The sequence below is a fragment of the Podarcis tiliguerta genome, assembly GCF_965153285.1.
Source record: "Podarcis tiliguerta genome assembly, chromosome: 5".
Lineage (NCBI taxonomy): Eukaryota > Metazoa > Chordata > Lepidosauria > Squamata > Lacertidae > Podarcis > Podarcis tiliguerta.
This window is the reverse complement of record NC_139538.1, coordinates 97134483-97156613: the sequence shown is the minus strand read 5'-3', so window position 1 is coordinate 97156613 and position 22131 is coordinate 97134483. Positions and strand designations below refer to the sequence as shown.

At 44.1% G+C, this 22131-nt stretch overlaps 2 protein-coding genes and 2 long non-coding RNA genes across 5 annotated transcripts in view; 1 reads left to right on the top strand and 3 right to left on the bottom strand.

Annotated features, from left to right (window-relative positions):
- The window catches only part of LOC310677770, a 204218-nt gene that overhangs the window by 52107 nt on the left and 129980 nt on the right, over positions 1-22131 (bottom strand). The window lies entirely within an intron of this gene.
- The window catches only part of ETV6 (ETS variant transcription factor 6), a 144182-nt gene that overhangs the window by 52107 nt on the left and 69944 nt on the right, over positions 1-22131 (bottom strand). The window lies entirely within an intron of this gene.
- Positions 4224-21326, top strand: LOC310677782. Its single transcript, XR_014511443.1, has 3 exons — positions 4224-4972; positions 18386-18556; positions 20278-21326. It is a non-coding gene; the product is annotated as an uncharacterized lncRNA (long non-coding RNA).
- Positions 8035-14145, bottom strand: LOC310677605 (uncharacterized protein). The gene is made up of 2 exons (XM_083440681.1): positions 13425-14145; positions 8035-12655 (listed from the first exon to the last, which is right to left on the bottom strand). The coding sequence occupies exon 2, from the start codon at positions 12613-12615 to the stop codon at positions 11881-11883; it is 735 nt and encodes a 244-aa protein (XP_083296807.1). The 5' UTR covers positions 12616-12655; positions 13425-14145; the 3' UTR covers positions 8035-11880.

Here is a 22131-nt window from a genome sequence, read left to right as displayed (position 1 = left end):
AAACATATTCAGCTGGGCAACTAATTTCTTTTAAGAATTAAAATTTATGCTGCCTCCAACACACATAAATCTGATGTGCAGATGAGAAAGATGAATACAACCCCATTATCTCACAGAGTTCCATTAAAGTATTGTATATTATCTGCTCTGTTACTCTGTGAATTATTATGGTTGTTTTTGCTGTTAATTCTACATAGTTGCAAGTAAATAAACTCTTACAGCTATCATTTATATTTCTGTATTATATTATGTTATTACACGAATGGAGTGTTCAGTACTTGCATGGAGTTAAGTTGCTTGAAAGGAATAAAAGGTGTTTATACTTCTGCCTTGATACTGATCCCACATGCTATGCTCTCCTTTCTTCACCATCAGAACTTCAGTTTAGAAGATAATTTCTCCTCCCTGAAAGTACGACGTGTTATGGAACAATACTATATCAGTTCTCATAAAAGCGGCGGGGCTTTCACTACCTCCCTCCCTCTCTCGCTTAACAAAAATTGCTTTACTCTGAAAACAGGTGGAACCAAGATCATCATAATGAAAGTTAAAACAAATCTGACTCAAAAAAAATAGACCTCCAACTCCAGAGACATCTCCATAGCTTGCTGCAAGACAGTTGTAAATTTTATAACACATTATCCAGCATTTCCTCCAAAAAGCTCAAGGTGGTCACATGGTTCTCTCCCAACACCTGCCTATTTTATCTTCACAACAACACTGAAGGGGTCCTGAGCCTTCAGTCCTAGTTTAGCAGTGTAACCCTGGCTTCCTTCTGCTCAGTCTCATCAGCAAGGCAGGATAAGTAGAAATAAAATGGGACACTGAAAACAGCAGCTTTCTGTCTGAGTAGCATAATCAGAGAAAGCCAAGTATCTATACAAATTCCACACTTTTATGTGTAAGCGCGTTTAGGAACTATGTCTTAAGGTGGCTTGGAAAGGCTGGGAACAAGAGCGGGAACTATTGTCTTTAAAACTCCTAGGGGCTGAGGGGGCTATTTGAGGGGGTTGGGCCATTCAAATACAGTGGTACCTCAGGTTACAGATGCTCCAGGTTACAGATTCCGCTAACCCAGAAATAGTGCTTCAGGTTAAGAACTTTGCTTCAGGATGAGAACAGAAATCGTGCTCCGGCGGCACAACGGCAGCGGGAGGCCACATTAGCTAAAGTGGTGCTTCAGGTTAAGAACAGTTTCAGGTTAAGTACGGACCTCCGGAACGAATTAAGTACTTAACCCGAGGTACCACTGTAGTTAATAGGTGCTGCCATTCAAACTGTGTGTGTGCACCATGTCATGTGATCGATTAAGTGGGGTGGGGCTTACCTGAGCCCCCTCAATGTTTATTCTAGTTGGCACCCCTGTTAGCACCTCAAAGTGAGTATACAAATCGCCTTTCCATCACAGTACATATGCCTTTGAAAACGAAGGTGGGCAAAGGACAAAGTCCTTTTAAAGACAGAGAAGGTGTCTTGTTTTGTGAAAGGAACCAGAAGAGTGAAACTAGGGACAGGGCATTTCTGAACATGCCCAGAATGCCCAGTGCTCTTTTCTTTGCACAGGCTGTCCTCATCTTTTAGCTCCATTTCATTCGCAGATCTAACTATTTGCACATGTGAGCCAAATGGAAGCTGAAACAAGTTTAGTTTAAGTGTTTATTAGCATACTAATAAGTTGTCTGTCTCACCTTTGCATCAGAAACGGAACTAGTGTATGATAAAAATAATTATACCACATATCAGCTAAGCAAAAGCCTAGAACATTTTTTTAAATGCCCTTTTGTCACTGAAGTGCTAACACATTTTGATTTTTTTATTGCCACTGTGCCAGGTGAAGACAATTAAGATGTCATCGGGATCCTTAATGCTTGTGGAAAATAAATGTCAGACAAGTTCCCTTTGGCATACCAAACAATTTGTTCACAGAAGATGCTTAATCTCCTAATGGTTATTTACTGAAGTGGCATTTGCTGTGCTAGAGAGAGAGGCATGTCAGAGGGTGGTTGCACTCCCTGAAAATGTTTTTGTATTAGTATTTTTTACTGACAATCTCAGCTCTTTAACATACATATGGGGGAAACTCTTGAGGCTTCCCACAATACCCAAATATGTGAATTGGGCCATTCTCTATGCAACGAGGAACATTGCCCCGCATAAGATGGCAACCTTCAGCCATCTTGCCTCTATAGTAAGCCGCTGCCCCCCCCCCCCATGCAATTAATTCTTTCGTTAAACCCCAAAATTTGGGGGGCATTTCTGCCTTCCCCAAAGAGACTTTTCAGCAGAAGAATGATGGTCAAGGGAAGCAGCTGTCACCCTCTGCTTGCCGGCCCCTTTTTTGCAGCAGACTGAACTGTAATAACTGCAGTTATGTGGCAGGGACCTTGGTTGCCAGACCCAGTTGTCTGCACAATGTGTGGTTTCTACATATTCCCTGAAAAAGAACTGAATACAGCTTAAAATTGGGGTGGGGGGCTGGACATTTTGCTTTAAACAAACAAAAATGGGAGTAACAAATAGCCACATCCCACACAGGAAATATTGTGTCAGAACACTTCGTCCTTGTGTTTCTTGTAGCCGCTCTTTGTCATCATCATTCAAAAAAACCTACATTTACAGTAATCATTCAAAGCCAAACATCTGTAAGTTTTTTTAAACATACACACACACCTCTTATGCCATCTGTTCAAATGGAACAAGTTACAATTAACCTTTTGCAGAGAGGGTGTTGAAAAGAATTCAACAAACAACGAAGGAAGATGGTAAGATGTGGGTTGAATGAGGTTACTGTTAGGTGGCTTTGTAGCTGGTTGACTGACTGAACCCAAAGAATACTCCTTAATGGTTCCTCGTCATCCTGGAAAAAAGTGAAAGTGGGGTGCCACAAGGTTCTGTCCTGGGCCCGTTGTTGTTCAACGTCTTTATAAATGATTTGGATGAAGGAATTGAGGGGATGCTCATCAAATCTGCAGATGACACAAAACTGCAGCTAATGCCGCAGAAGACAGAATTAGAATTCAAAATGACCTTAACAGATTGGAGAACTGGGCCCAAACTAACAAAATGAATTTCAATAGGGACCAATGTAAGGTTCTGCACCTAGGCAGGAAGAACCAGATATACAAATATAGAATGGGGACACCTGGCTTACTAGCAGTACATGTGAAAAGGATCTAGGGGTCTTGGTGGACCATAAGCTGAACATGAGTCAATAGTGTGATGCAGCAGCAAAAAAAGCTAACACTATTCTAGGTTACATCAACAAAAGTCTAGTGTTCAGATCAAGGGAAGTAATAGTACCATTCTATTTTGCCTTGGTCAGACTACATCTGGAGTACTGTGTCCAATTCTGGGCATCACAATTTAAGAAGGATGTTGACAAGCTGGAACATGTGCAGAGGAGCATGAACAAGATGATTAAGGGTCTGGAAACCAAGTGCTATGAGGAACGGTTGAGGGAGCTGGGTATGTTTAGCCTGGAAAAGAGGAGACTGAGAGGAGATATGACAGCCATCGTCAAATATCTGAAGGGCTGTCACATGGAGGAGGGAGCAAGATTGTTTTCTCCTGCTCTGGAGGGTAGGACTCAAACCAATGACCTCAAGTTGCAAGAAAGTAGATTCTGACTAAACATTTGGAAAAACTTTCTGACAGTAAGAGATACTCAGCAGTGAACAGACTCCCACAAGAGGTGGTGGCCTCTCCTTCCTTGGAGGTTTTTAAAAAGAGGTTGGGTGGCCATCTGTCATGGATGCTTTAGCTGAGATTCCTATTTTGCAGGGGGTTGGACAAGATGACCTTTGGGTCCTCTCCAACTCTATGTTTCTATGAATGAAGGCTGAGACACCCAATGCCAGGGGCAGGCATCCCGCCCTTACTGCAACATAGTTTTGCAATTTTCCACAGAGAAATGAACATTAGCTGCCATAGGCAAAAGTCAAGGGATGCACTGAGTGATATCACTGGTGGTAATGGGAAAGTAGAGAATCCCAACCTTTAAAAAAGCAACCCTGGAGCATAGCTGTCTCCTGCTTCTTGAACATTGCTCAAGAATGTTGGGGAAAGCATCTTAAGAGTCCCTGATCTAGGCACACAAATGCAATGACGCTGCCCAACCAAGTGCAAGCCCGGTCTCACCTAGAAGCATCTTCTGGATGCTTCTTACTCTTTTCTCTTAGGGAACAATGAAGGTGATAAGGGAAATGGACCACTCACCCTCTCTCCGCCATAATATGGAACTGGACACTTGCTTGCCTGGGAAGTCTCACAAAAGCCCAGTTCTACCAACAACAGCTTGCTGGTAATGAGCTGGGTTCAATTCCTGGGAGTTCTGTTACTGCAAGGCATAGAGGTGCTCTCCTGGTTAAGTGTTGCTGAGAGGTGGCTGCCAGAACCCTCCTCCATAGCTTTCGGGATAATGGAAGTTGTGCGGCTGGTAATATTGCTGTGTGTGGATACTTGGGCTGTTTCCCAGATTGCTGCTTGGACTTCTTCTTCTGTCACAGCGGCTATAAGGAGCTGTAGCTCAGTTCCTAGTTATTATTTTGGAACCAGTCGGCTTTGTTCTGGCTCTTCTGTGCACGCAATCTTCCTTGACTCTGATGCACCTTGCCAGTGCCTCCCTGGTCTCGTATCTGGGGTACACATTATATTAAAATGTCTTTTTCAGAAACTTGATGTGGACTTCCTTATAAATGGTCCTTTGCTGCCTTTCTCTAACTTTGGAGTGGCTTCCTTCTTGATTGGTGGTTTTCATCCTGCAAAAACTCTGTCTCACTCTCTTCTGAGATGGTTTTCCCTTGAAAATGGATACTTGTTCACCCAGGATCACTCTGATGACTCGATCATTTACTAAATTTGTGACCTGAGTAGTAAGACTATCCAGAGAGAAGCAGCAAAGAGGAAGAAGGATCAAGTAGGGTTAATGGATTACAGCTTCAATGTATGAAGAGCCCTCCACCACTGTTCCCTGGTGAGTAAGAGAGCTGAAAGTTAACAACAAAACAGTAGTAGATAGATGCCCGCCAGAGACATCTTTGGAATGTCTGTCAGGTTAGTGAGAAACAGTGCAAGGGCTGGACCTGAGCGAAGACTTCAGTTCAGAAACCAACCATTCAGTTCTGTTGAGAGCAGACTGGGATGGAAAGAGGAATTTGGCCCTTGATATAAACAGAGAGTTAACTAGACAAAGGGGACATCCTTATTCCTTAGTAACTATACCAAGTTTAAAGTGTGTGGGTGGGGGAGTTATGCATTAATCTGTTCTTGACCTTTTGGGATGAGACAGTCTGCAAATGGAACTATATCAATAACTGGTCATTATCAAATGAACTGTACCAGTAAGAGCAGCATACTAATTTAATAAATAATGATGATGATATCTTCATATCTAGGGTTGCCATATGTCTAGGGTTTCCCAAACATGTCCTCTTTTGGGGGGCCAGCATGCCCCTCCGGGAGGATTTTGGCACTGTACATTAAATGTCCAGGGTTTTTCTTTTTGGGGGGGGGGTTGTTTATTTTATTGGGGGGGTGGAGGGGGACACTCATGCCACCAAAGGGTGGGAGAGGGCAGGCGCTCTTCTGGACCAGCCCCTCTCTGCCCCCTTCATGCTCTGCGGCCTTTCCGGTCCTGCCTGGGCCTTCTCCAGTAGCGGTGGCAGCCCCCAACAGCTGCTCAAGCTACATTGGAGGGCAAGGCCCAGTCAGGACCAGAGGGCCACAGAGTGACAAGCCTCCCTGCCCAGGCACAACCTTGCTGGTGGCCACATGGAGGCCGAGGGCCTTGGGGGGGCTCCCCCTGGCACCAGCAAGCAGGAGCCTCGCGCACAAAGGGTCCTAGAAAACCATGCGACTGGGAGCAGGTGCTGGAAAGGAGTGCGGAAACAACAGGAGAAAAACCTTTGCTTGGTTGCAGCCTCCGTGTTAAGGGCAGGTCTGTCCGGGAAGGCCGTTTTCAAAATATGGCAACCCTATCACATCTCTTAAGGGACGCGGGTGGCGCTGTGGGTTAAAGCCTCAGTGCCTAGGACTTGCCGATCGAAAGGTCGGCGGTTCGAATCCCCCCCGTCGTTCGGTCCCAGCGCCTGCCAACCTAGCAGTTCGAAAGCACCCCTAAGTGCAAGTAGATAAATAGGGACCGCTTTATAGCGGGAAGGTAAACGGCGTTCCGTGTGCTGCGCTGGCTCGCCAGATGCAGCTTCGTCATGCTGGCCACGTGACCCGGAAGTGTCTGCGGACAGCGCTGGCTCCCGGCCTATAGAGTGAGATGAGCGCACAACCCTAGAGTCTGGCAAGACTGGCCCGTACGGGCAGGGGTACCTTTACCTTTTTATCACATCTCTTGCCAAAACAGTAAAGACGGAAGATGTGGATTCTCCTATCTACCAGTTCTCTAGCCCTGCTGTCCATCCATGGGAAGTAGATCTCCAGGTGCAACACCCAGCAGGTGAGGGAGAGTTGGCCAAGAGGCCTGGGAAGCAAACAGACGGGAGGAGCAGGGGTTGCCTTCTGCTGTGTTGCTCTGGCACATGTCCAGAGTAAGAGATGCCAATCCAGTTTTCAAACGTGCTGCTACTTGTATTCATGAACAGAAAGTAATGTGTGTGGATTATGAAATCTTCAACGTGCTGGAGAAGGAAGTGTGCCCCTTTCCCCTGCTTAAAGCCCCTTGCATTGATTGAGGAGGAAGAGAGTTATTTGCTTAGCTTTCTCAACACCTGAAGAAATATGCAGCTATTCAAATGTGTAGCAAAGGATTCAGTTCCTCCATTTGCTCAGATCATTTCTCAGGATTGTGTAATTTAGCCTAGGGAAAGTTCCCAGTTTGCACAACTCTGGTCAGTTGTTATGTATAAAATATGTAGATGGATGGTTTGCAATGGAAAAGAAAGAATCATCTGGTGGATACAGGCAGAAAAATCTAGCATTTTTCTTTTTGTCGATTACAAATGAGACCCTGAAGGTCATGCTTAATTCTAGGAGAATCTGTTGGGGTCATATTTACACCATGCATTTAAAGCACATTTATACCACTTTAATATATTGAGATCAATATATTGAGATCAAGTAGTCACTTTGATTGTATTCTTTTCTCTGCCTGCTAAAAATGTTCTTGTTTAGATAAGCCTAAACAGATGCTTGAAAGTTGAGGTAATTCTAATCTGATTAGTAGTTTATGTTTTAAGGTATGGTTGTGAATTTTTCCTGATATTGCTGTTGTTGTTATTAATTTATATGCCATCCTTCATCAAAGGAAATCAGAGCAGCTCACAAGATAAAAATACAAGATAAAAGCACAAATAGTTAAAACAGAAACATATAACACCGGACCTGAAAGACCTACATTGGTTCCCAGTACGTTCCCGAGCACAATTCAAAGTGTTGGTGCTGACCTTGAAAGCCCTAAACAGCTTCAGCCCAGTATACCTGAAGGAGCGTCTCCACCCCCATCGTCCAGTCTGGAGACTGAAGTCCAGCACTGAGGACCTCCTGGCAGTTCCCTACCTGTGAGAAGTGAGGTTACAGGGAACTAGGCAGAGGGCCTTCTTGGTAGTGGCGCCCGCCCTGTGAAACACCCTCCCATCAGATGTCAAGGAAATAAACAACTACAGTAGTACCTCGGGTTACAGACGCTTCAGGTTACAGACTCCGCTAACCCAGAAATAGTACCTTGGGTTAAGAACTTTGCTTCAGGATGAGAACAGAAATTGCGCAGCAATGGCGCGGCGGCAGCGGGAGGCCCCATTAGCTAAAGTGGTGCTTCAGGTTAAGAACAGTTTCAGGTTAAGAACAGACCTCCGGAACGAATTAAGTTCTTAATCCGAGGTACCACTGTTTCTGACTTTTAGAAGACATCTGAAAGCAGCCCTGTTTAGGGAAGTTTTTAATGTTTGAAGTTTTATGAAGTTTGAAGATGTTGATGGGAGCTGCCCAGAGTGGCTGGGGAAACCTAGTCAGATGGGCAGGATATAACTAATAAGGTATTATTATTATTATTACCCTCTCTCCTGTAAACATATTTGGCACCAGAAGTGGCAGCGGCCTGCAAGTCCTCACAGCGGCAGCGGGAGGTGGTGGCAGTGGCGGTGGCGGCCTGTGAGGACTTGCAGTGGCCACGACACAATCAGTGGGGCTTGCAAGGCCTTAGCCAGGCAGCGAGAAGTGGCAGTGACCTGCAAGTCCTCCTGGTGGTGGAAGAAGTGGCAGCTGCCTGTCTCAGCGAGGCCTTGCAGGCCGCCTCCACCTCTGCTGCCGCTACCGCAAGGCCTTGCAGGCCACCACTACTGCAGGCGCCCCGACAGGGCCTCGCAGGCTGCTGATTATTGTGCCACTTATGGCTGCCACCGCTTCTGCCCCCCGGCCATTGTTGATTCTGCCACCGCAAGGCTGCTGCCGCTTCTGCCGCTTGCAGTCCCTGATTATTTATATTCACTATGACTCAACACCGTACTTTGGATTGTCCTGAATACCACCATTTGGTAGCCAATCCCAAAACAAAAAATCCTGTTGGGATGCATTTTGGCTTGCCTGCTAACGAAAGTGACCATGAGGTGATTGGTAATATCATCATTTATCAGTTTTAGACCCTTAAGCAGTAACAGTTCCCAGGACACTATCCTGTTCACCTCTGGGTAGTTCCTATCAATATATCATAATATTTAGCTGATATTGAAAACCAGATATCGCCCAGCCCTAGGAGGTACACATAGAGGATGAGCACAAGGTCTGGTCAGTTTATATAGGGAGAGATGATCCAGTACTGAACCATTTAAGGCTTTATAAGTCAAAATTCGGCTCAGAAGGCAATTGTTAGCCAGTGCAGTCAGACCAGGATTGGTGTAGCATGCACAAACTGTACTGTCGCAGTGAGCAACCTCGCCACTGAATTCGGCACTAATTGAAATTTCCAAACTGCCTTCAGAGCCAGCCCTATGTATAATATGCTGCATTAATCCAGCTTTGAGTTTGTTTGTTTGTTTGTTTGTTTACAATCAAGCAGTGTAGAAATTTTATGAAATAAATAGCTAAAATAAATAGTAATTGCTTCCTCGAAGAATACAGGGAATTGCAGTTTAGCCCTCACAGAACTACAATTCCCAGCACCCTGAACAAACTAAGGTTCCCAGAGTTCTTTGGGGAACGCCATGTACTGTAAATTTATTGTATGGATGTAACAACCCAGATCCTATGTACAGTGGACCCTCTAGATATGGATGTAATTTGTTCCAGGGGTTCGTATGTACCCCAAAAAATCCGGAAGTAGAGGCGTTGCTTCTGCACATGTGCGCGCGCACAGAGTGCTTCTGTGCATGTGTGCGCGGCGAAACCCAGAAGAATACACTTCCGGGTTTTCCGGGTTCACAACCTGAGAGTTACGTTACCCAAAGGTAACATAACCCGAGGTTCCACACATCTCTCTTTAGCCATCTCTATTATCAATTACAGTATGCTACAAGTTTCATGCCAGATATATTAAAGCAAAGAACATATTATGAAATAAATACCTATGAATAAATTCTCTTAACTGAACTGCATTCTACAATGTTGATACATTACAGACTACAGAAACTATTAATAAGCCAGCATCTGAAGCCACAGTTGGCTTGTTTGAAGGCCATTAGGGACAGTTCTCGGTTCTAATATAATGGGAAGCTATGCTTAACTGTAGCATCTTGGATCGTCTTCCTACTTGTGTGACAGGAAGGGCAAAGCAGGAACATGAAGCTTGTTCACATCTGTTTATGAAGCTGAGATATGATCATGTGACCATGGCTAATGTAAAAAAAATAAAAAAAGACTGTACACATTTACTGGAGACATGCAGCCCTAAACCAGCATGCATAATATTGCAATCTCAAAATCTTAGCATGAGCATTCTGCAAAATATATTGGACATATGGATATCTATCCTGAATTATTAGGCTTCTAGAATTTCCAGTCTACTGAAGAGAGGTGGGTTCAGAAGTTTAATCACAGATTACTGTGCTTTTTGTTTTGGTTTCTTCTTCTTCAAAGTATTTCCTGATTTTGACAGTAGCATTTTCCTACTAAACAGGGGGTTTCCTCTGTTTGCATCTTTTTTCACCTCAGTGTCATGAAATGATGAAAAGCAAACTTTGTGGAAGTTCTGATACTTTAGATACAACTGGAACTCAGAACAGAATACCGAGAATGCCAACCTTCTTTTTTGTGTTTTTATATGAAAACATTTCTAGCCCCCAAACCTGCAAAAAATAAGTTGGGAGAGACAAGCAAAAGGTTAAAAGAAGCAGAAGGAAAGCAATCAGCTACCTCTCTATTCAGTTTTTCTTTGCTCATATTTTCAGAGTCTACATTTCTGAGATTTTTGAAGGTCTGGCTCACTTTTTCCATAATGGTGGGAACAATCCTGGCAGGGTCCTGGCCAGCTTCCTAGCAAGGGCTGGCTCAAAAGACCACAGCTACACCTCTCCATCAAGAGATGCAATGTCACCTGCTAGTTTCCAGATACAATTCACAGTGCTGGCTTTGACAATTACGGATCTCCATGAACAGGATACCTGCCATAAGTAAAAGTTGGTTTTGCTGAAGCAGGTTAACATGCCTACTCCTCTGGGGGTACTTGTTAAGGCAATTTAGGGGGTCAACTGAGCAGATAAAATTGCTTTATACTGAGTAGGTCTTTCACAGGCCTGATGCCTAAGCATTTTTAAACTGAGCAGTTCTAGTGGTTGAACCAAAAAAGCACCATGCAATGTCCCCTCCATGCCCTTTGGAATGAGAATCGAGAAAGGAGTTGTCTTCAAACAGACAGACTTTGCATTAGTCAATAGTATGTCAACAGCTGCCTTTTCCAGGAAATGTGCAACCAGGGCACTCCCTCTACCCACATTAGAGTCTTCTTTCACATTTTTGCATGACTAACTTCCTCAGAAAGGAAATTTCCCTCAAGCAAAACACCAGTTGTTCCTTTGAATAGTTCATCTGGTCATAACAAGGCAATATGTGTTAAAAGAGAGAGAGAAAAGACCCCATTTCTCATCAGGCCTTTCAGAAATACCTGCAGAAAGCTTTACCAGATGCCTTTGAAGCAGACACTAATTTTCAGACATCTAGGGACAGCTTTGCACATCATAGTTTTCAGAATACACTTTAAGTGCATTTTAAGTGTACACTTCACATATAGTGCAGAATGTGAATACAACACAAATGTATTACAAAGAGAAACTTGTCATATAGTTGTTATTGACTGCACTTTCCTGATGAGTTCACACTTGGTGGCAAATGTGGGTTTGCCTCTGGGGCATTTGAAATAACATTCAAAGCAGTAACTACATTATTCAACTCTAAACCTAATTCCATAATTACGAAATTCAAATTCTAAAGACCAGATAAATTTCCTTACATTTATCTGTCATACATAACTATTTTTGCATTTGAAATGTCCTGCTCTAAATTCTGTATGTGTGTACATATATGTGCTTATAGACTTCTCTTCTGAATCAGTGATTGGTTAAAGAACAGGAAGCAGAGAGTAGGGACTTTTCTCACAATGGAAGGGTGTAAGACGTCCACACCACACATCTAATGCTTCCCTCAAAGAATCCTGGGAACAGTAGTTTACCCCTCACAGAACTGCAATTCTTAGCACCCTTAACAAACTAGAAAGTAAGGAGCTTTGCATTTACTTCCCCAAAGCCCCTGCTCACAGAACGATACACTGGGCAACAATTTTTTACTTTTTGATTTCTACATCTGATTTAGGGTATTTTTGCACTGCTGAATCAGGAAATGGCATCCGTTTCTCTCCATCAGGTCAGGTTTACTGTAAACTGAATGGTGGGCATTGATAAAGGTAAGTACACGTAAATTGCATGTTGCTTCACCATTTTTCAAACTTCAGGGCTTGAACTTCTTGGAACTCCTGGAATGCTCAGCGGCAGGGAGGTCTCTCTTCAGAGTCCAACAGTAGTCAGCCATCATGACTGCGTCCCAGCGACCCTGATACCTGGTCTCCATCTCTTTCATGTCCTGATGGAATCTCTCCCCCTGCTCGTCACTCATTGAACACAGGTTCTCAGGAAACCGGTCCATATGTGAAAATAGGTAGTGCATCTTGACGCTCATGTTGCAGCCCAGGTTTCTGAAAGCAGTCAGCATGTTGTTGACAACTTCTGCGTAGTTTCTGGCCTTATTGTTGCCAAGAAAGTTCTTCACTACCAGAACAAATGCCTTCCAAGCTTCCAGTTCCACTTCGTTCATTGACTTTCCGAACTCTGGATCTCTGATGAGCTGACGGATCTGAGGACCGTCAAAGATGCCAGCTTTCAACTTCTCCATGGTCAATCCTGGAAAAGCCTGGCACAAGTAAGTGAAGCAGTCACCATCCTTGTCCAGAGCCTTGGTGAACTGCTTGATTAAGCCGAGCTTGATGTGCAGCGGTGGGAAGAGTATTCTGTCTCTGTCCACCAGAGGGTCGTTGATGACGTTCCTTTTTCTGCAAGGCACCAATTCCTCCCACACAAGCCAGTCCTTCTTCGTGTAATGCTGAGCACGGTCCCTACTATCCCACATGCACAGAAAACATGGGTACTTGGTGAAGCCAGACTGTTGTCCCAACAAAACATTCACCATCTTCAGGTCAACACAAATAAACCACTTATGCTGATCATAACTGTCAGGGGTTCAGGAGCAGAGGCACCAGAAAGGGAGGAAATGGAGAGCGAGGGGGAGGAGTCCGAAGGAAATGTTAGCGATGACAGCGGTCCGAGGTCTCTGAGTCTTTCCAGCGAATCGGAAGATTCACAGAAAGGGGCTCCCATGGTCAGAGCAAGGGGGGTGCCTAGGGGGGCACCCCAGGAAGAAGGGGCCAGAGGGGACTCAGAGAGCAGCCGTAGGGAATCAGTACCAGCGTCCACACCAGAGTGCAGTAGGGGGGAGGAGTCCCAGGCATCGGGATCAGGCGGCGCACTGCCAGCGGGAGGACATGAGTCAGGATTGGCCACGCCTCCATCGGGGAGCGAGGAAACGGTCGAGAGGAAGGTTGAAGGCTGGGCGCGCGCGCCAAGTTCAAATGTACAGGAGGGCGGCGCAGTTGGCAGCCCGGATAGGGAGCCAGGTCCCAAAGCCCGCCGAAAAGAGCGGGAGGAGTCAGGGGGGTCAGCATCAGCGTCAGAGGAATCCAGGAAGGAAGGGACCCCGGGGGGTAGCAGGACCCAGAGGAGAAAGGAGAGACGGAAGAGGTGGAGTAAGGCTAGAATCTTAAACTGGTGTACAGGGGGCGGAGATTCAGATGGAGCTTCGCCGATCTAAACCCTAGACGTAGAGCTGGGGCGCTCCGGCTTGAAAATGGAAACTGTACTTCAATAAAGACCTTTGTACATTACTACCGGCTAGCGTTGGTCCTCTGTGAGCTGGGACCTGGAGCCAGCTCTGACAATAACCAATTTTCTCCAGCATATACTTCACCGCTTCATAGTTCTCCTTCAGTGTACTCGAGTGAGCCAGGGGTATAGAGGCAAACTGGTTGCCGTTGTGTAGCAGAACACATTTCAGTGATTGCTTGCTGCTGTCAATGAACAGTCTCCAATCTTTAGGTTCGTACTGTGGCACTCCAAGCTTGAGCAGAAGCTGCTCAATATCTGCACAGTACACCAAGTCCTTTTTCCCCGAGAAAAAACGGAGGTACTCTTGATGCCTGTTGTGGAAGAAGCTGATGCGAGCACTGTCAGAGAGGAGGTTTTTTTCCTTCAATCTGGATGCCAACAGTTCGGCAGAGTCCTTTGACAAGCTGAGGTCGCGAACTAGATCATTCAACTCCTTTGGGGAAAATGGATGTGGAGCATCATCTTCAAGAACCACTTCTTCTTCTTCATGTCCTTCAACACTGGAGGCATCTTCGTCACTAATGCCAGTTGTTCTCCGAAGATAGGCACTGGAATTTCATCACAATGAGCTACAGGACGACGTGCTGATTGAAGATCAGGATACTTCATGGGGCGGCTGCCCCATTAACTTAGTTTTAATCCCCCAACTTTATGCTTTGCTGCACCAATTTATGGAAGATTTCAAGGTTTTATGACTTCAAACTAATCCCTTTTCGACATAATCACCCAGAACTATCGGACCTGAATACTTCTGGTCATTAAAATAATCATTTCCAATCAATTATTCGACATGGCATTTTACCCCCACCTGTGATTCAGGTAGGTAGCCGTGTTGGTCTAACGCAGTAGAAATATACAAATATATATATAAAAATTAAAAAAATGTCTAGTAGCACCTTAGAGACCAACTAAGTTTGTTGTTGGTACAGTGGTACCTTGGGTTACAGTCGCTTCAGGTTGCAGACGCTTCAGGTTACAGACTCCGCTAACCCAGAAATAGTACGTCGGGTTAAGAACTTTGCTTCAGAGTGAGAACAGAAATTGTGTGACAGCAGCACAGCGACAGTGGGAGGCCCCATTAGCTAAAGTGGTACCTCAGGTTAAGAACAGTTTCAGGTTAAGAACAGACCTCCAGAACGAATTAAGTTCTTAACCTGAGGTACCACTGTATAAGCTTTCGTGTGCATGCACACTTCTTCAGATGGTGCTACTAGACAATTTTTTTTAAAAAAAATTATATATATTTCATAAAAGTATGATGACAACAAAAGCCTGATACTAGCCTTGGAGACTGACAAACATAGAGATCCATCCCTCCTCCAGGGCTGACAACATTTTTATTCTGGTTGCCCAGGCTGGACTGTGCTCAATTCCTCCTCTGCCAGCCTGCTCACTTGCCTGCCTGCAGTTCCTTATCACCAATGGTCAGCAGATTAGTCCATAAAAAGCAAGTCCTTTTATATGTGAGGAGAGTGGGGTGTGGAAGTCAGGTATGTATGGCAATGAGCTAGACATGTGCCTCAGGCAGAGCCGGCCCGTCAATGAGGCGGGGTGAAGCAACTGCCTCAGGTGGTGGAAGTACTAGATGCAGCGCCCCGTTTGCCCACTGCTTCTCTTGGCAAAACGGGAAGGACTGCGCCTGGCCTCAGGGTGAAGTTTGGTGTAACAAGTTTATAAATGCTGGAGTCAAACTACTTCCCTGGGACTTTTGAGTCACGTGGTGGAAATAGCCAAACAAATTAAGAACAGTTCATAAAGGAAACCAGTATTTCTTTGGTAGGGAAAAAGGGAAAGGTTTACCTTGTGCAGATTTGCTTTTATAGAGAAGGTTCTTTCACAAAAGACATTTGCTCTTGATTGAAAATGAGTCAGACAAAGAAGCCATATTTAACTAGAACCATCAGCAGGTAATTGCTAACAAGGGTGAAACTGAGATCACAGTCAAGGGGAGTCTGTGGGAAGGATATGCTTGAAGCCTCAGAGTGAATCCTGTCAGGAGAGAAGCATTTTATTTTCATCCTGCGCGGGAGTGGAATGGTGCATGGGCTGAGCTCATCTGATAGCTGTTTTGAAGGGAATTGGACTGCTATGTCTTTAATTTGTCATTCCATTATGAACTCTTTCCCCATCCAATAAGCCTTCAAGTCAGGAAGCTATGTCTGCCCACACAGGAAATTCCTTTGCAGCAACTTCCCCAAAAAGGAAATTTCCCTCAGAAGTGTGGCCTTTGAGCGGAGGCTGTTTGAAGAGATTTCTTTTTTTCTTTTTCTTTTTTGCAAGCTCAACCTACGCTGCTGCTGGTTCTGCAGCCAGAATTTGGGAATGAACAGGTCCTCTTTCAGGCAGGGCAAGCAGCCCCCCCCCCCCCGGTTACCCATGATTGTTTGCCCACAAACCTCTCCCTTCCTCCACAGACAGCACTTTTTAAAAAGTAAGTCCACCTCAAACTCTCTCTCTCTCTCTCTGGAAAAGTCTTTGCACAAGCAGTGTTGGCTGGGATTTTAGGAAAGTGAAAAAGGAGAAATAATAGCAATGACGAAGCAGGGAAACGGGGAGAATATCCTACATGCTAATCCCCTGCTTTGAAATCAGGAACAAAGAACCCTGTGCTTAGCACACTGACAAATTGATTGTAAAACAACTTACGGACAGGCAAATGTGTTTAGGATTGGAGCCAAATTGTTCCATTATATTTCCTAAGATCTGGCAGGACAGCATTTTGGAGTCAGCTTTCGGGGTTGTTGCTTTTTTAATGTGTGTGTGTGTGTGTGTGTGTGTGTGTGTGTAAAGTGCAGTGTGGTTTTATTTTAAATAAACTTTCACAATGAGGAACTTTATTTTTAAAATGGGATTCTTTTGAAAGGGGAGCTAAAAGAGGGGAGCAAACCTATAAAAACTATTCTCACAGACCTCTTGTGAATCTTGTTGAGAGCCAACACTTAATGAATAACAGAAAACATTTTATGAAGCACCTTAGCACAAGGGATATAACCAGATGCACTGCCAGACTTACAGTAAGTTGCAATTTTCCAATTTCAGGTCAGAAAACAAGTGTCTCTCCCAGCATTCAGTAAATGATACAAAGATAAGGAAACTATTCATAATCTAAAGGTTTTTAAATATATATATACAGTTGCAGTTTTTTTGGGTTTCATTGAAGATTGCAGAACCAGGGGTAGGAGTTATCCTTTATCTTTTGCACAATCTACACCACCCCCTTCAGAATTTTCATAGTTTCTATCAATTTCTTCTGCCTTCATTTGCAACATTTCATACAATACACCGCAGCCATTGTTACGCATTTCATTCACATACACAAACACTTCATCTAGTTGTGGAAACATGCCAGTTTTAGGACCCCTTGCGCCTACGGAAATACAATACACTGGCAGCACATGCGCTGAGAATTCTACACTCACAGCTCACAATGCACGCGCGAGAAATGCGTATCCACAATGCCACCTTGTTGTTCTGTTTAAGTAGCGGGGGGAAACACAATTATATCATGCAACAATTACATAATGAAAGGTAATTAACCAATTTTTGGGACTGAAAAAACAGGGTGTGGCAATTATGCGGTGAAATAGGGTATTCTGTTGATCAAAAAATCTTCTCCCCTTTCAGGATCACATTGCCTCACACTCTTGGCACATCTTTTCTTTGACTGAACCATGGTTTTCTCTTTCCAGTTCCCCAACTCCTTCCACCCACTATATCCCACTCTCACAACCATGGAGACTTCTTTCTTACACAGCACTCTTGCTAATATGCACTCCATTTGTCATGTTCTCTCTCTCCTTCTAAGACGCTTCTGAACACGCTGTCCTTAATCTCATCAACTATGGAAAACCAAAGAGTAACTCTTTTAATATTTTTGCAGGCTTTCTTTTTTCAAAATGTGCACACCATACCTGATTTTCAGCACATCATACTCATGCATTACAGTTAATATTGGATTGATAACAGGCTTCTTTTTAGCATATACAGTGGTACCTCAGGTTAAGTACTTAATTTGTTCCGGAGGTCCGTTCTTAACCTGAAACTGTTCTTAACCTGAGGTACAACTTTAGCTAATGGGGCCTCCTGCTGCCGCCGCACCACTACTGCGCAATTTCTGTTCTCATCCTGAAGCAAAGTTCTTAACCCGAGGTACTATTTCTGGGTTAGCGGAGTCTGTAACCTGAAGTGTCTGTAACCTGAAGCATATGTAACCCAAGATACCACTGTATTTGCATCCATGAAGGCTTTAAACTTGCTTTAAGTAAAATTAAAGCAGAGACCCTTAGGACTCTGAATTCTGCCTGCAATGCTGTAATCTGGGATATTCTGCACTTGTATGGTAGCACAGCATATATATGGCTTGGATTGCCTTCTCCTCATGAAATGGAATCATAATTACTGTAGTAGAGTCAGTGAGAATAAAACGAAAAGCCTGGGCCCAAACCACAAAAAGGTCACAGAGATGTTTTTAAAGAAGCTGGATATTAACTCCAGTGCCTTACACAGGAAAAAAGAGGGAACAAGAAGTAACGGCATGAGTGGGGAATTTTGAAAAGATATCTCTGCCAAGTCATTAGAGGGAAGTGAAAACCAGCAAAAAGTGCAAATACTGAAAGGGGTAGTTGGCTTCGAGGAAATGAAAGAGAGAGAATAAGCTTGGTATTCTTGCAAATCAAGAAATTCATTTACCATCATCAGCAACTGCACCAAGACACATCCAACATGCATTGCCTTTCAGACTTCTCCCTATTCGCATTTTATTTCTGTTGTTGAAGAGCCAATGAAGTACTAGGTAGTTGTATTACAAGTAAGGGAAATTATATCCAGAATGATCCACCAAGCCACTTAATTGTTTAGCTTTTTGTGGCTTAAAAAACAAATTCACTTAAGGCAAACTTTATATCAAAATTGGGGTTGAACTTTTAAAATGTATTACTGCAGCAGCTTTCATATTGGTGGATTACGATCTTAAAGTTTTTTGTGGAATGATTAGAGCTCTAGATCTTCCTTGCTTCCAGAGAGGATCAGAAGGTAGCAAGGACAGAGAAATATACAAGTGACCTTGTGATGGGGAAGTCTATGCTCTAAATGGCTTCTGGCCTTCCATTCCTGCACCTTGTTCGCATGCAAGGCTGAAACATGCTTCACCCCTATCTGCGTGAGCAGGAAGGAGCCACCATGAGACTGGGGTTCGTATGTTGCCTCTCTTCCCTCCTTCACCAGCATTTGTTTTAATTTTAGTTTATCCTGAAACTTTGTCTAGTCATAAGTTCCAGCAATCATGATTTAAAATTCTGGTCACTCTCAAAGCAAGCCAACTTCAAACCACAGTAATTGAGGACTCAACTGCATTCCTTATAAGGGAGGATGTTATAATCAGGGCTTTTTTCTGCCGGAACTCAGTTCCAGCACCTCTCAGGTGGGAGCCATTGCCATTACTGTATAAGAGAACAAGGGAGATGTTCATGGTGAGTTCCGGCACCTCTTGTGCTAGAAAAATAGCACTGGATAAATATTAATAATATTAATTGTACCATAAGCGTTGAGAAAGCATCTTGACACTCATGGTAGAATTAATATTAAAGAAAAGTGAAATGGGATTTGAAGACAAAGCATCTTTTGGGAAACAAGGTAACTGAGTCAAGTTGCTGAACTGCATGTGTTGTTGTTGTAGTGTGTGTGTGTTATATTAAATATATATGCACTAAATATCTTCAGTGAATATATATATATATATATATATATATATATATATATATGAAATTAAATTCTGTGGGGGAAGTTGCTCTCCAAGGATTAAAAGAAAGAATATTATACTGCTCATATTCTCTTAGCAGCATTTATAACCATGGGGAAGAATTGCCCCTTCAGCCTCCTTCCTATTTTTATTAGTAGTAGTAGTAGTAGTAGTAGTAGTAGTAGTAGTAGTAAAAGTATATTAATATGCTGCCCTATACCCACAGGTTTCAGGGTGGTTCACAACATAATTGCCTGAACAAAATAGTCATTGAGGGGTACACTAGCACCCTTTCGAAAGTCATCTATTTGTTTTACAAATGGAAGCTTATGGAAATTGTCCTCCTGAGACTCTTGTACATGGGTAGGCAAACTAAGGCCCGGGGGCCTGATCCAGCCCAATCACCTTCTACATCTGGCCTGCATGTTTTTACATGAGTAGAATGTGTCCTTTTATTTAAAATGCATCTCTGGGTTATTTGTGGGGCATAGGAATTCGTTCATTCCCCCCCCCCCCAAAAAAAAATATAGTCCGGCCCCCACAAGGTCTGAGGGACAGTGGACCGGCCCCCTGCTGAAAAAGTCTGCTGCCCTCTGCTCTTGTCTCAGGTGTGGGGCGCCTGTGGAGCTGCAGGTGCTGTTGAACCCTTTCTCACTTCAGCCCCAGCCAGTCCTGGCCAAACGTCAGGGATGACAGAAGCTTTAGTCCAGTGGCTCTAGGCAGCCACCAGCTCCCCATCTCTCCTCTGTTTGAAGACTTCAGCAGTTCTTCTATTCTCCAATCCTTTGTTCTGTTGTGCTTTGAAAATTCTCTTCAGGACAGAGTGGTTCTTACTTTCTAAACTTGGTAAGGAGAGGCTGGTTTAAATATCATTCCGCTGCTCTGCTGGCTGGAGCTGACGGAAATGGTCTTTAAAGCTCAGCATCAAAGCATTTGCTTCATAAGCTGGAAAGCCTCACGTCTTGTGCCAGCAAAAACCTCTCCCCATAATTAATTAATACTGTATTAATTGTGCATGTTCTGTGGAAATGAAGGAGCATGGTGGGAAAAGCCCTCTGCGCAGGCTTGGGGGAGGGGGGCGGACAAAACAAAAAAGGGTTCTCTCAAAAAGGATTGTAGAGGAAAACCTGTCAAGAAGTCCACACAAAGATAGTAAAACTATGCCTTTCTTAGGACCAACCAAAAAGAAAAAAGGAGTGAGCAATTTTACCAGAACTCTACTTCAGACTGCATGTTTCCTTTAAAAAGGGTGCAGTGAGGAGAAGAAAAATATGGAGATTATGCTGGAACCTGCACTGTAATGAGCAGAAACACACCAGCACATCAGATTTCGTGTTGCTCATTTTATCCACTTAGCAGGATAAACAAGAGAGTAAACAGCTCTACAACAAGGATAACCTGTAAAAGGAAAACCTGTGCTTCTAATCCAAAAGCCATTCTCTCTTTAGAGGAACGTCAGTAAATAAATCTCCCTTCATTTTCAAAATTAACACACAGAGAGAGTTATTTATAGCTGCCTTTACTGGAGCTACTTCCTTATCAGGAAGCATGTAGCTGGGAACTGGTGTCTGCCTTCCTTGAAAATTCTTTCCAGAGACACAGAAACCCAAAAAGGGAAATTTCCCTTCAAATACACAGTGGGGGGTTTGTTGCTGTTGGCTTTAAGCAGAGAGGGCCTGGGAGGGGGAGTTTTATACCAGGCTGTATATAATGACCCAAAGCTCAGAGAAAACATTAAAATGTTCTTTTTAAAACTGAGACTGATCCAACTCTCTTGTTTTGAAATTAATTTGGACTTAAAATGCTTCATGTTGGCTCGATTACACCAGTGACAGGCTCCACATCAAGTTTAATTGTACACTACATTTTCAGTGTTTTAAGAACAATTCATGAGAAATAAAATTATCAGCTTAACAGTGGGTGTTTTTGGAATAATTCTTTTTTCACTCTTTACAGCATTACTTAACACACACACATAGGTGCCACCCATCGTGGATATAATCAGCATGCCAGCAGTGGTGGAGCATATGCCCACGCTGCCCTGCAGCCGGGGGCGCAGCAAGCCGCCCACAGGGATGGACCGAGCTGCACATGGCGGACATTCAGCCGCCGCCCGCCCGTGACTACCAAGCCCCTCCCAAGCCGTCAAAACAAAGGGGGAAGGGGGGAATGCTGCCAGCAAAGTGGCGCAGCTCCCCCACTTACCCCAACAGCTCCGGGGTAGGCTTGGGAGTCACGGGCACGCCAAATGTCACCCCCCTCAGTGAGGGCACCCAGGGTGGTCCGCCCCCCTCCTATGCCCCTGCATGCCAGAAGGACTTCAATCCAGGAGTTAGTACAGAATGTAGAAAAGCAATTCAAATGGCACCCAGTGGAAATCCACAGCATGAAGGCTTTCCTCACTGAAAAGTAGATTCAGAAAGGCCTGTAGCATATAAATCTAATAAAACTGAAACAATACAGAAAAAAGCCTGAAACAGTATCCAGTTAAGGCATGGAAGCAGGCTTTTGAAATAACCTCTCAATTAGGTTTGATGGCTACCAAGAGGTCACTGCTCCAGTAAGAATTGTATGATGTACTGCAGACAGGCACTTCTTAAAAATTCCTGCTCATGAATTTAAAAATGGGTGTAGGGGAACAGTTTGGGAAGGGAGTGAACTCTCTCCTTCCCCCTCAGCTTCCAAAATGTGCAACAACTGAGGCGCGGCTTCCTATTGGTTGTAGGAGCTTCCTGCACTCAAGCTGGGCTGGAAGAAAAGTGCCTGAAACATCCCCTTTAGACGCTTTGATTTAGGCACAAAAAGGGCAGGCAGATGAGCAACTGTAGGTGCCTCTGCCACGCCTAGGTTGGCCCTCAGGAGTGCAGCCTCTGGAGACCATTCGTTCACAGGGCCTTGAGCGGTTTTGCTGCCCCTGCTCCTCAAACACTGCACACACTCTGCTTGGAACAGTTCCTCAACAACCTCAGTATGCAGGCAGTAAACTAACACACATGTCAACAAGAAGCAAATCTGCTCTAAGTGCCA

Bases quoted from the DNA above. Each gene is read 5' to 3' on its own strand.
- LOC310677605 (XM_083440681.1), bottom strand. From the start codon at position 12,615: ATGGTGAATGTTTTGTTGGGACAACAGTCTGGCTTCACCAAGTACCCA.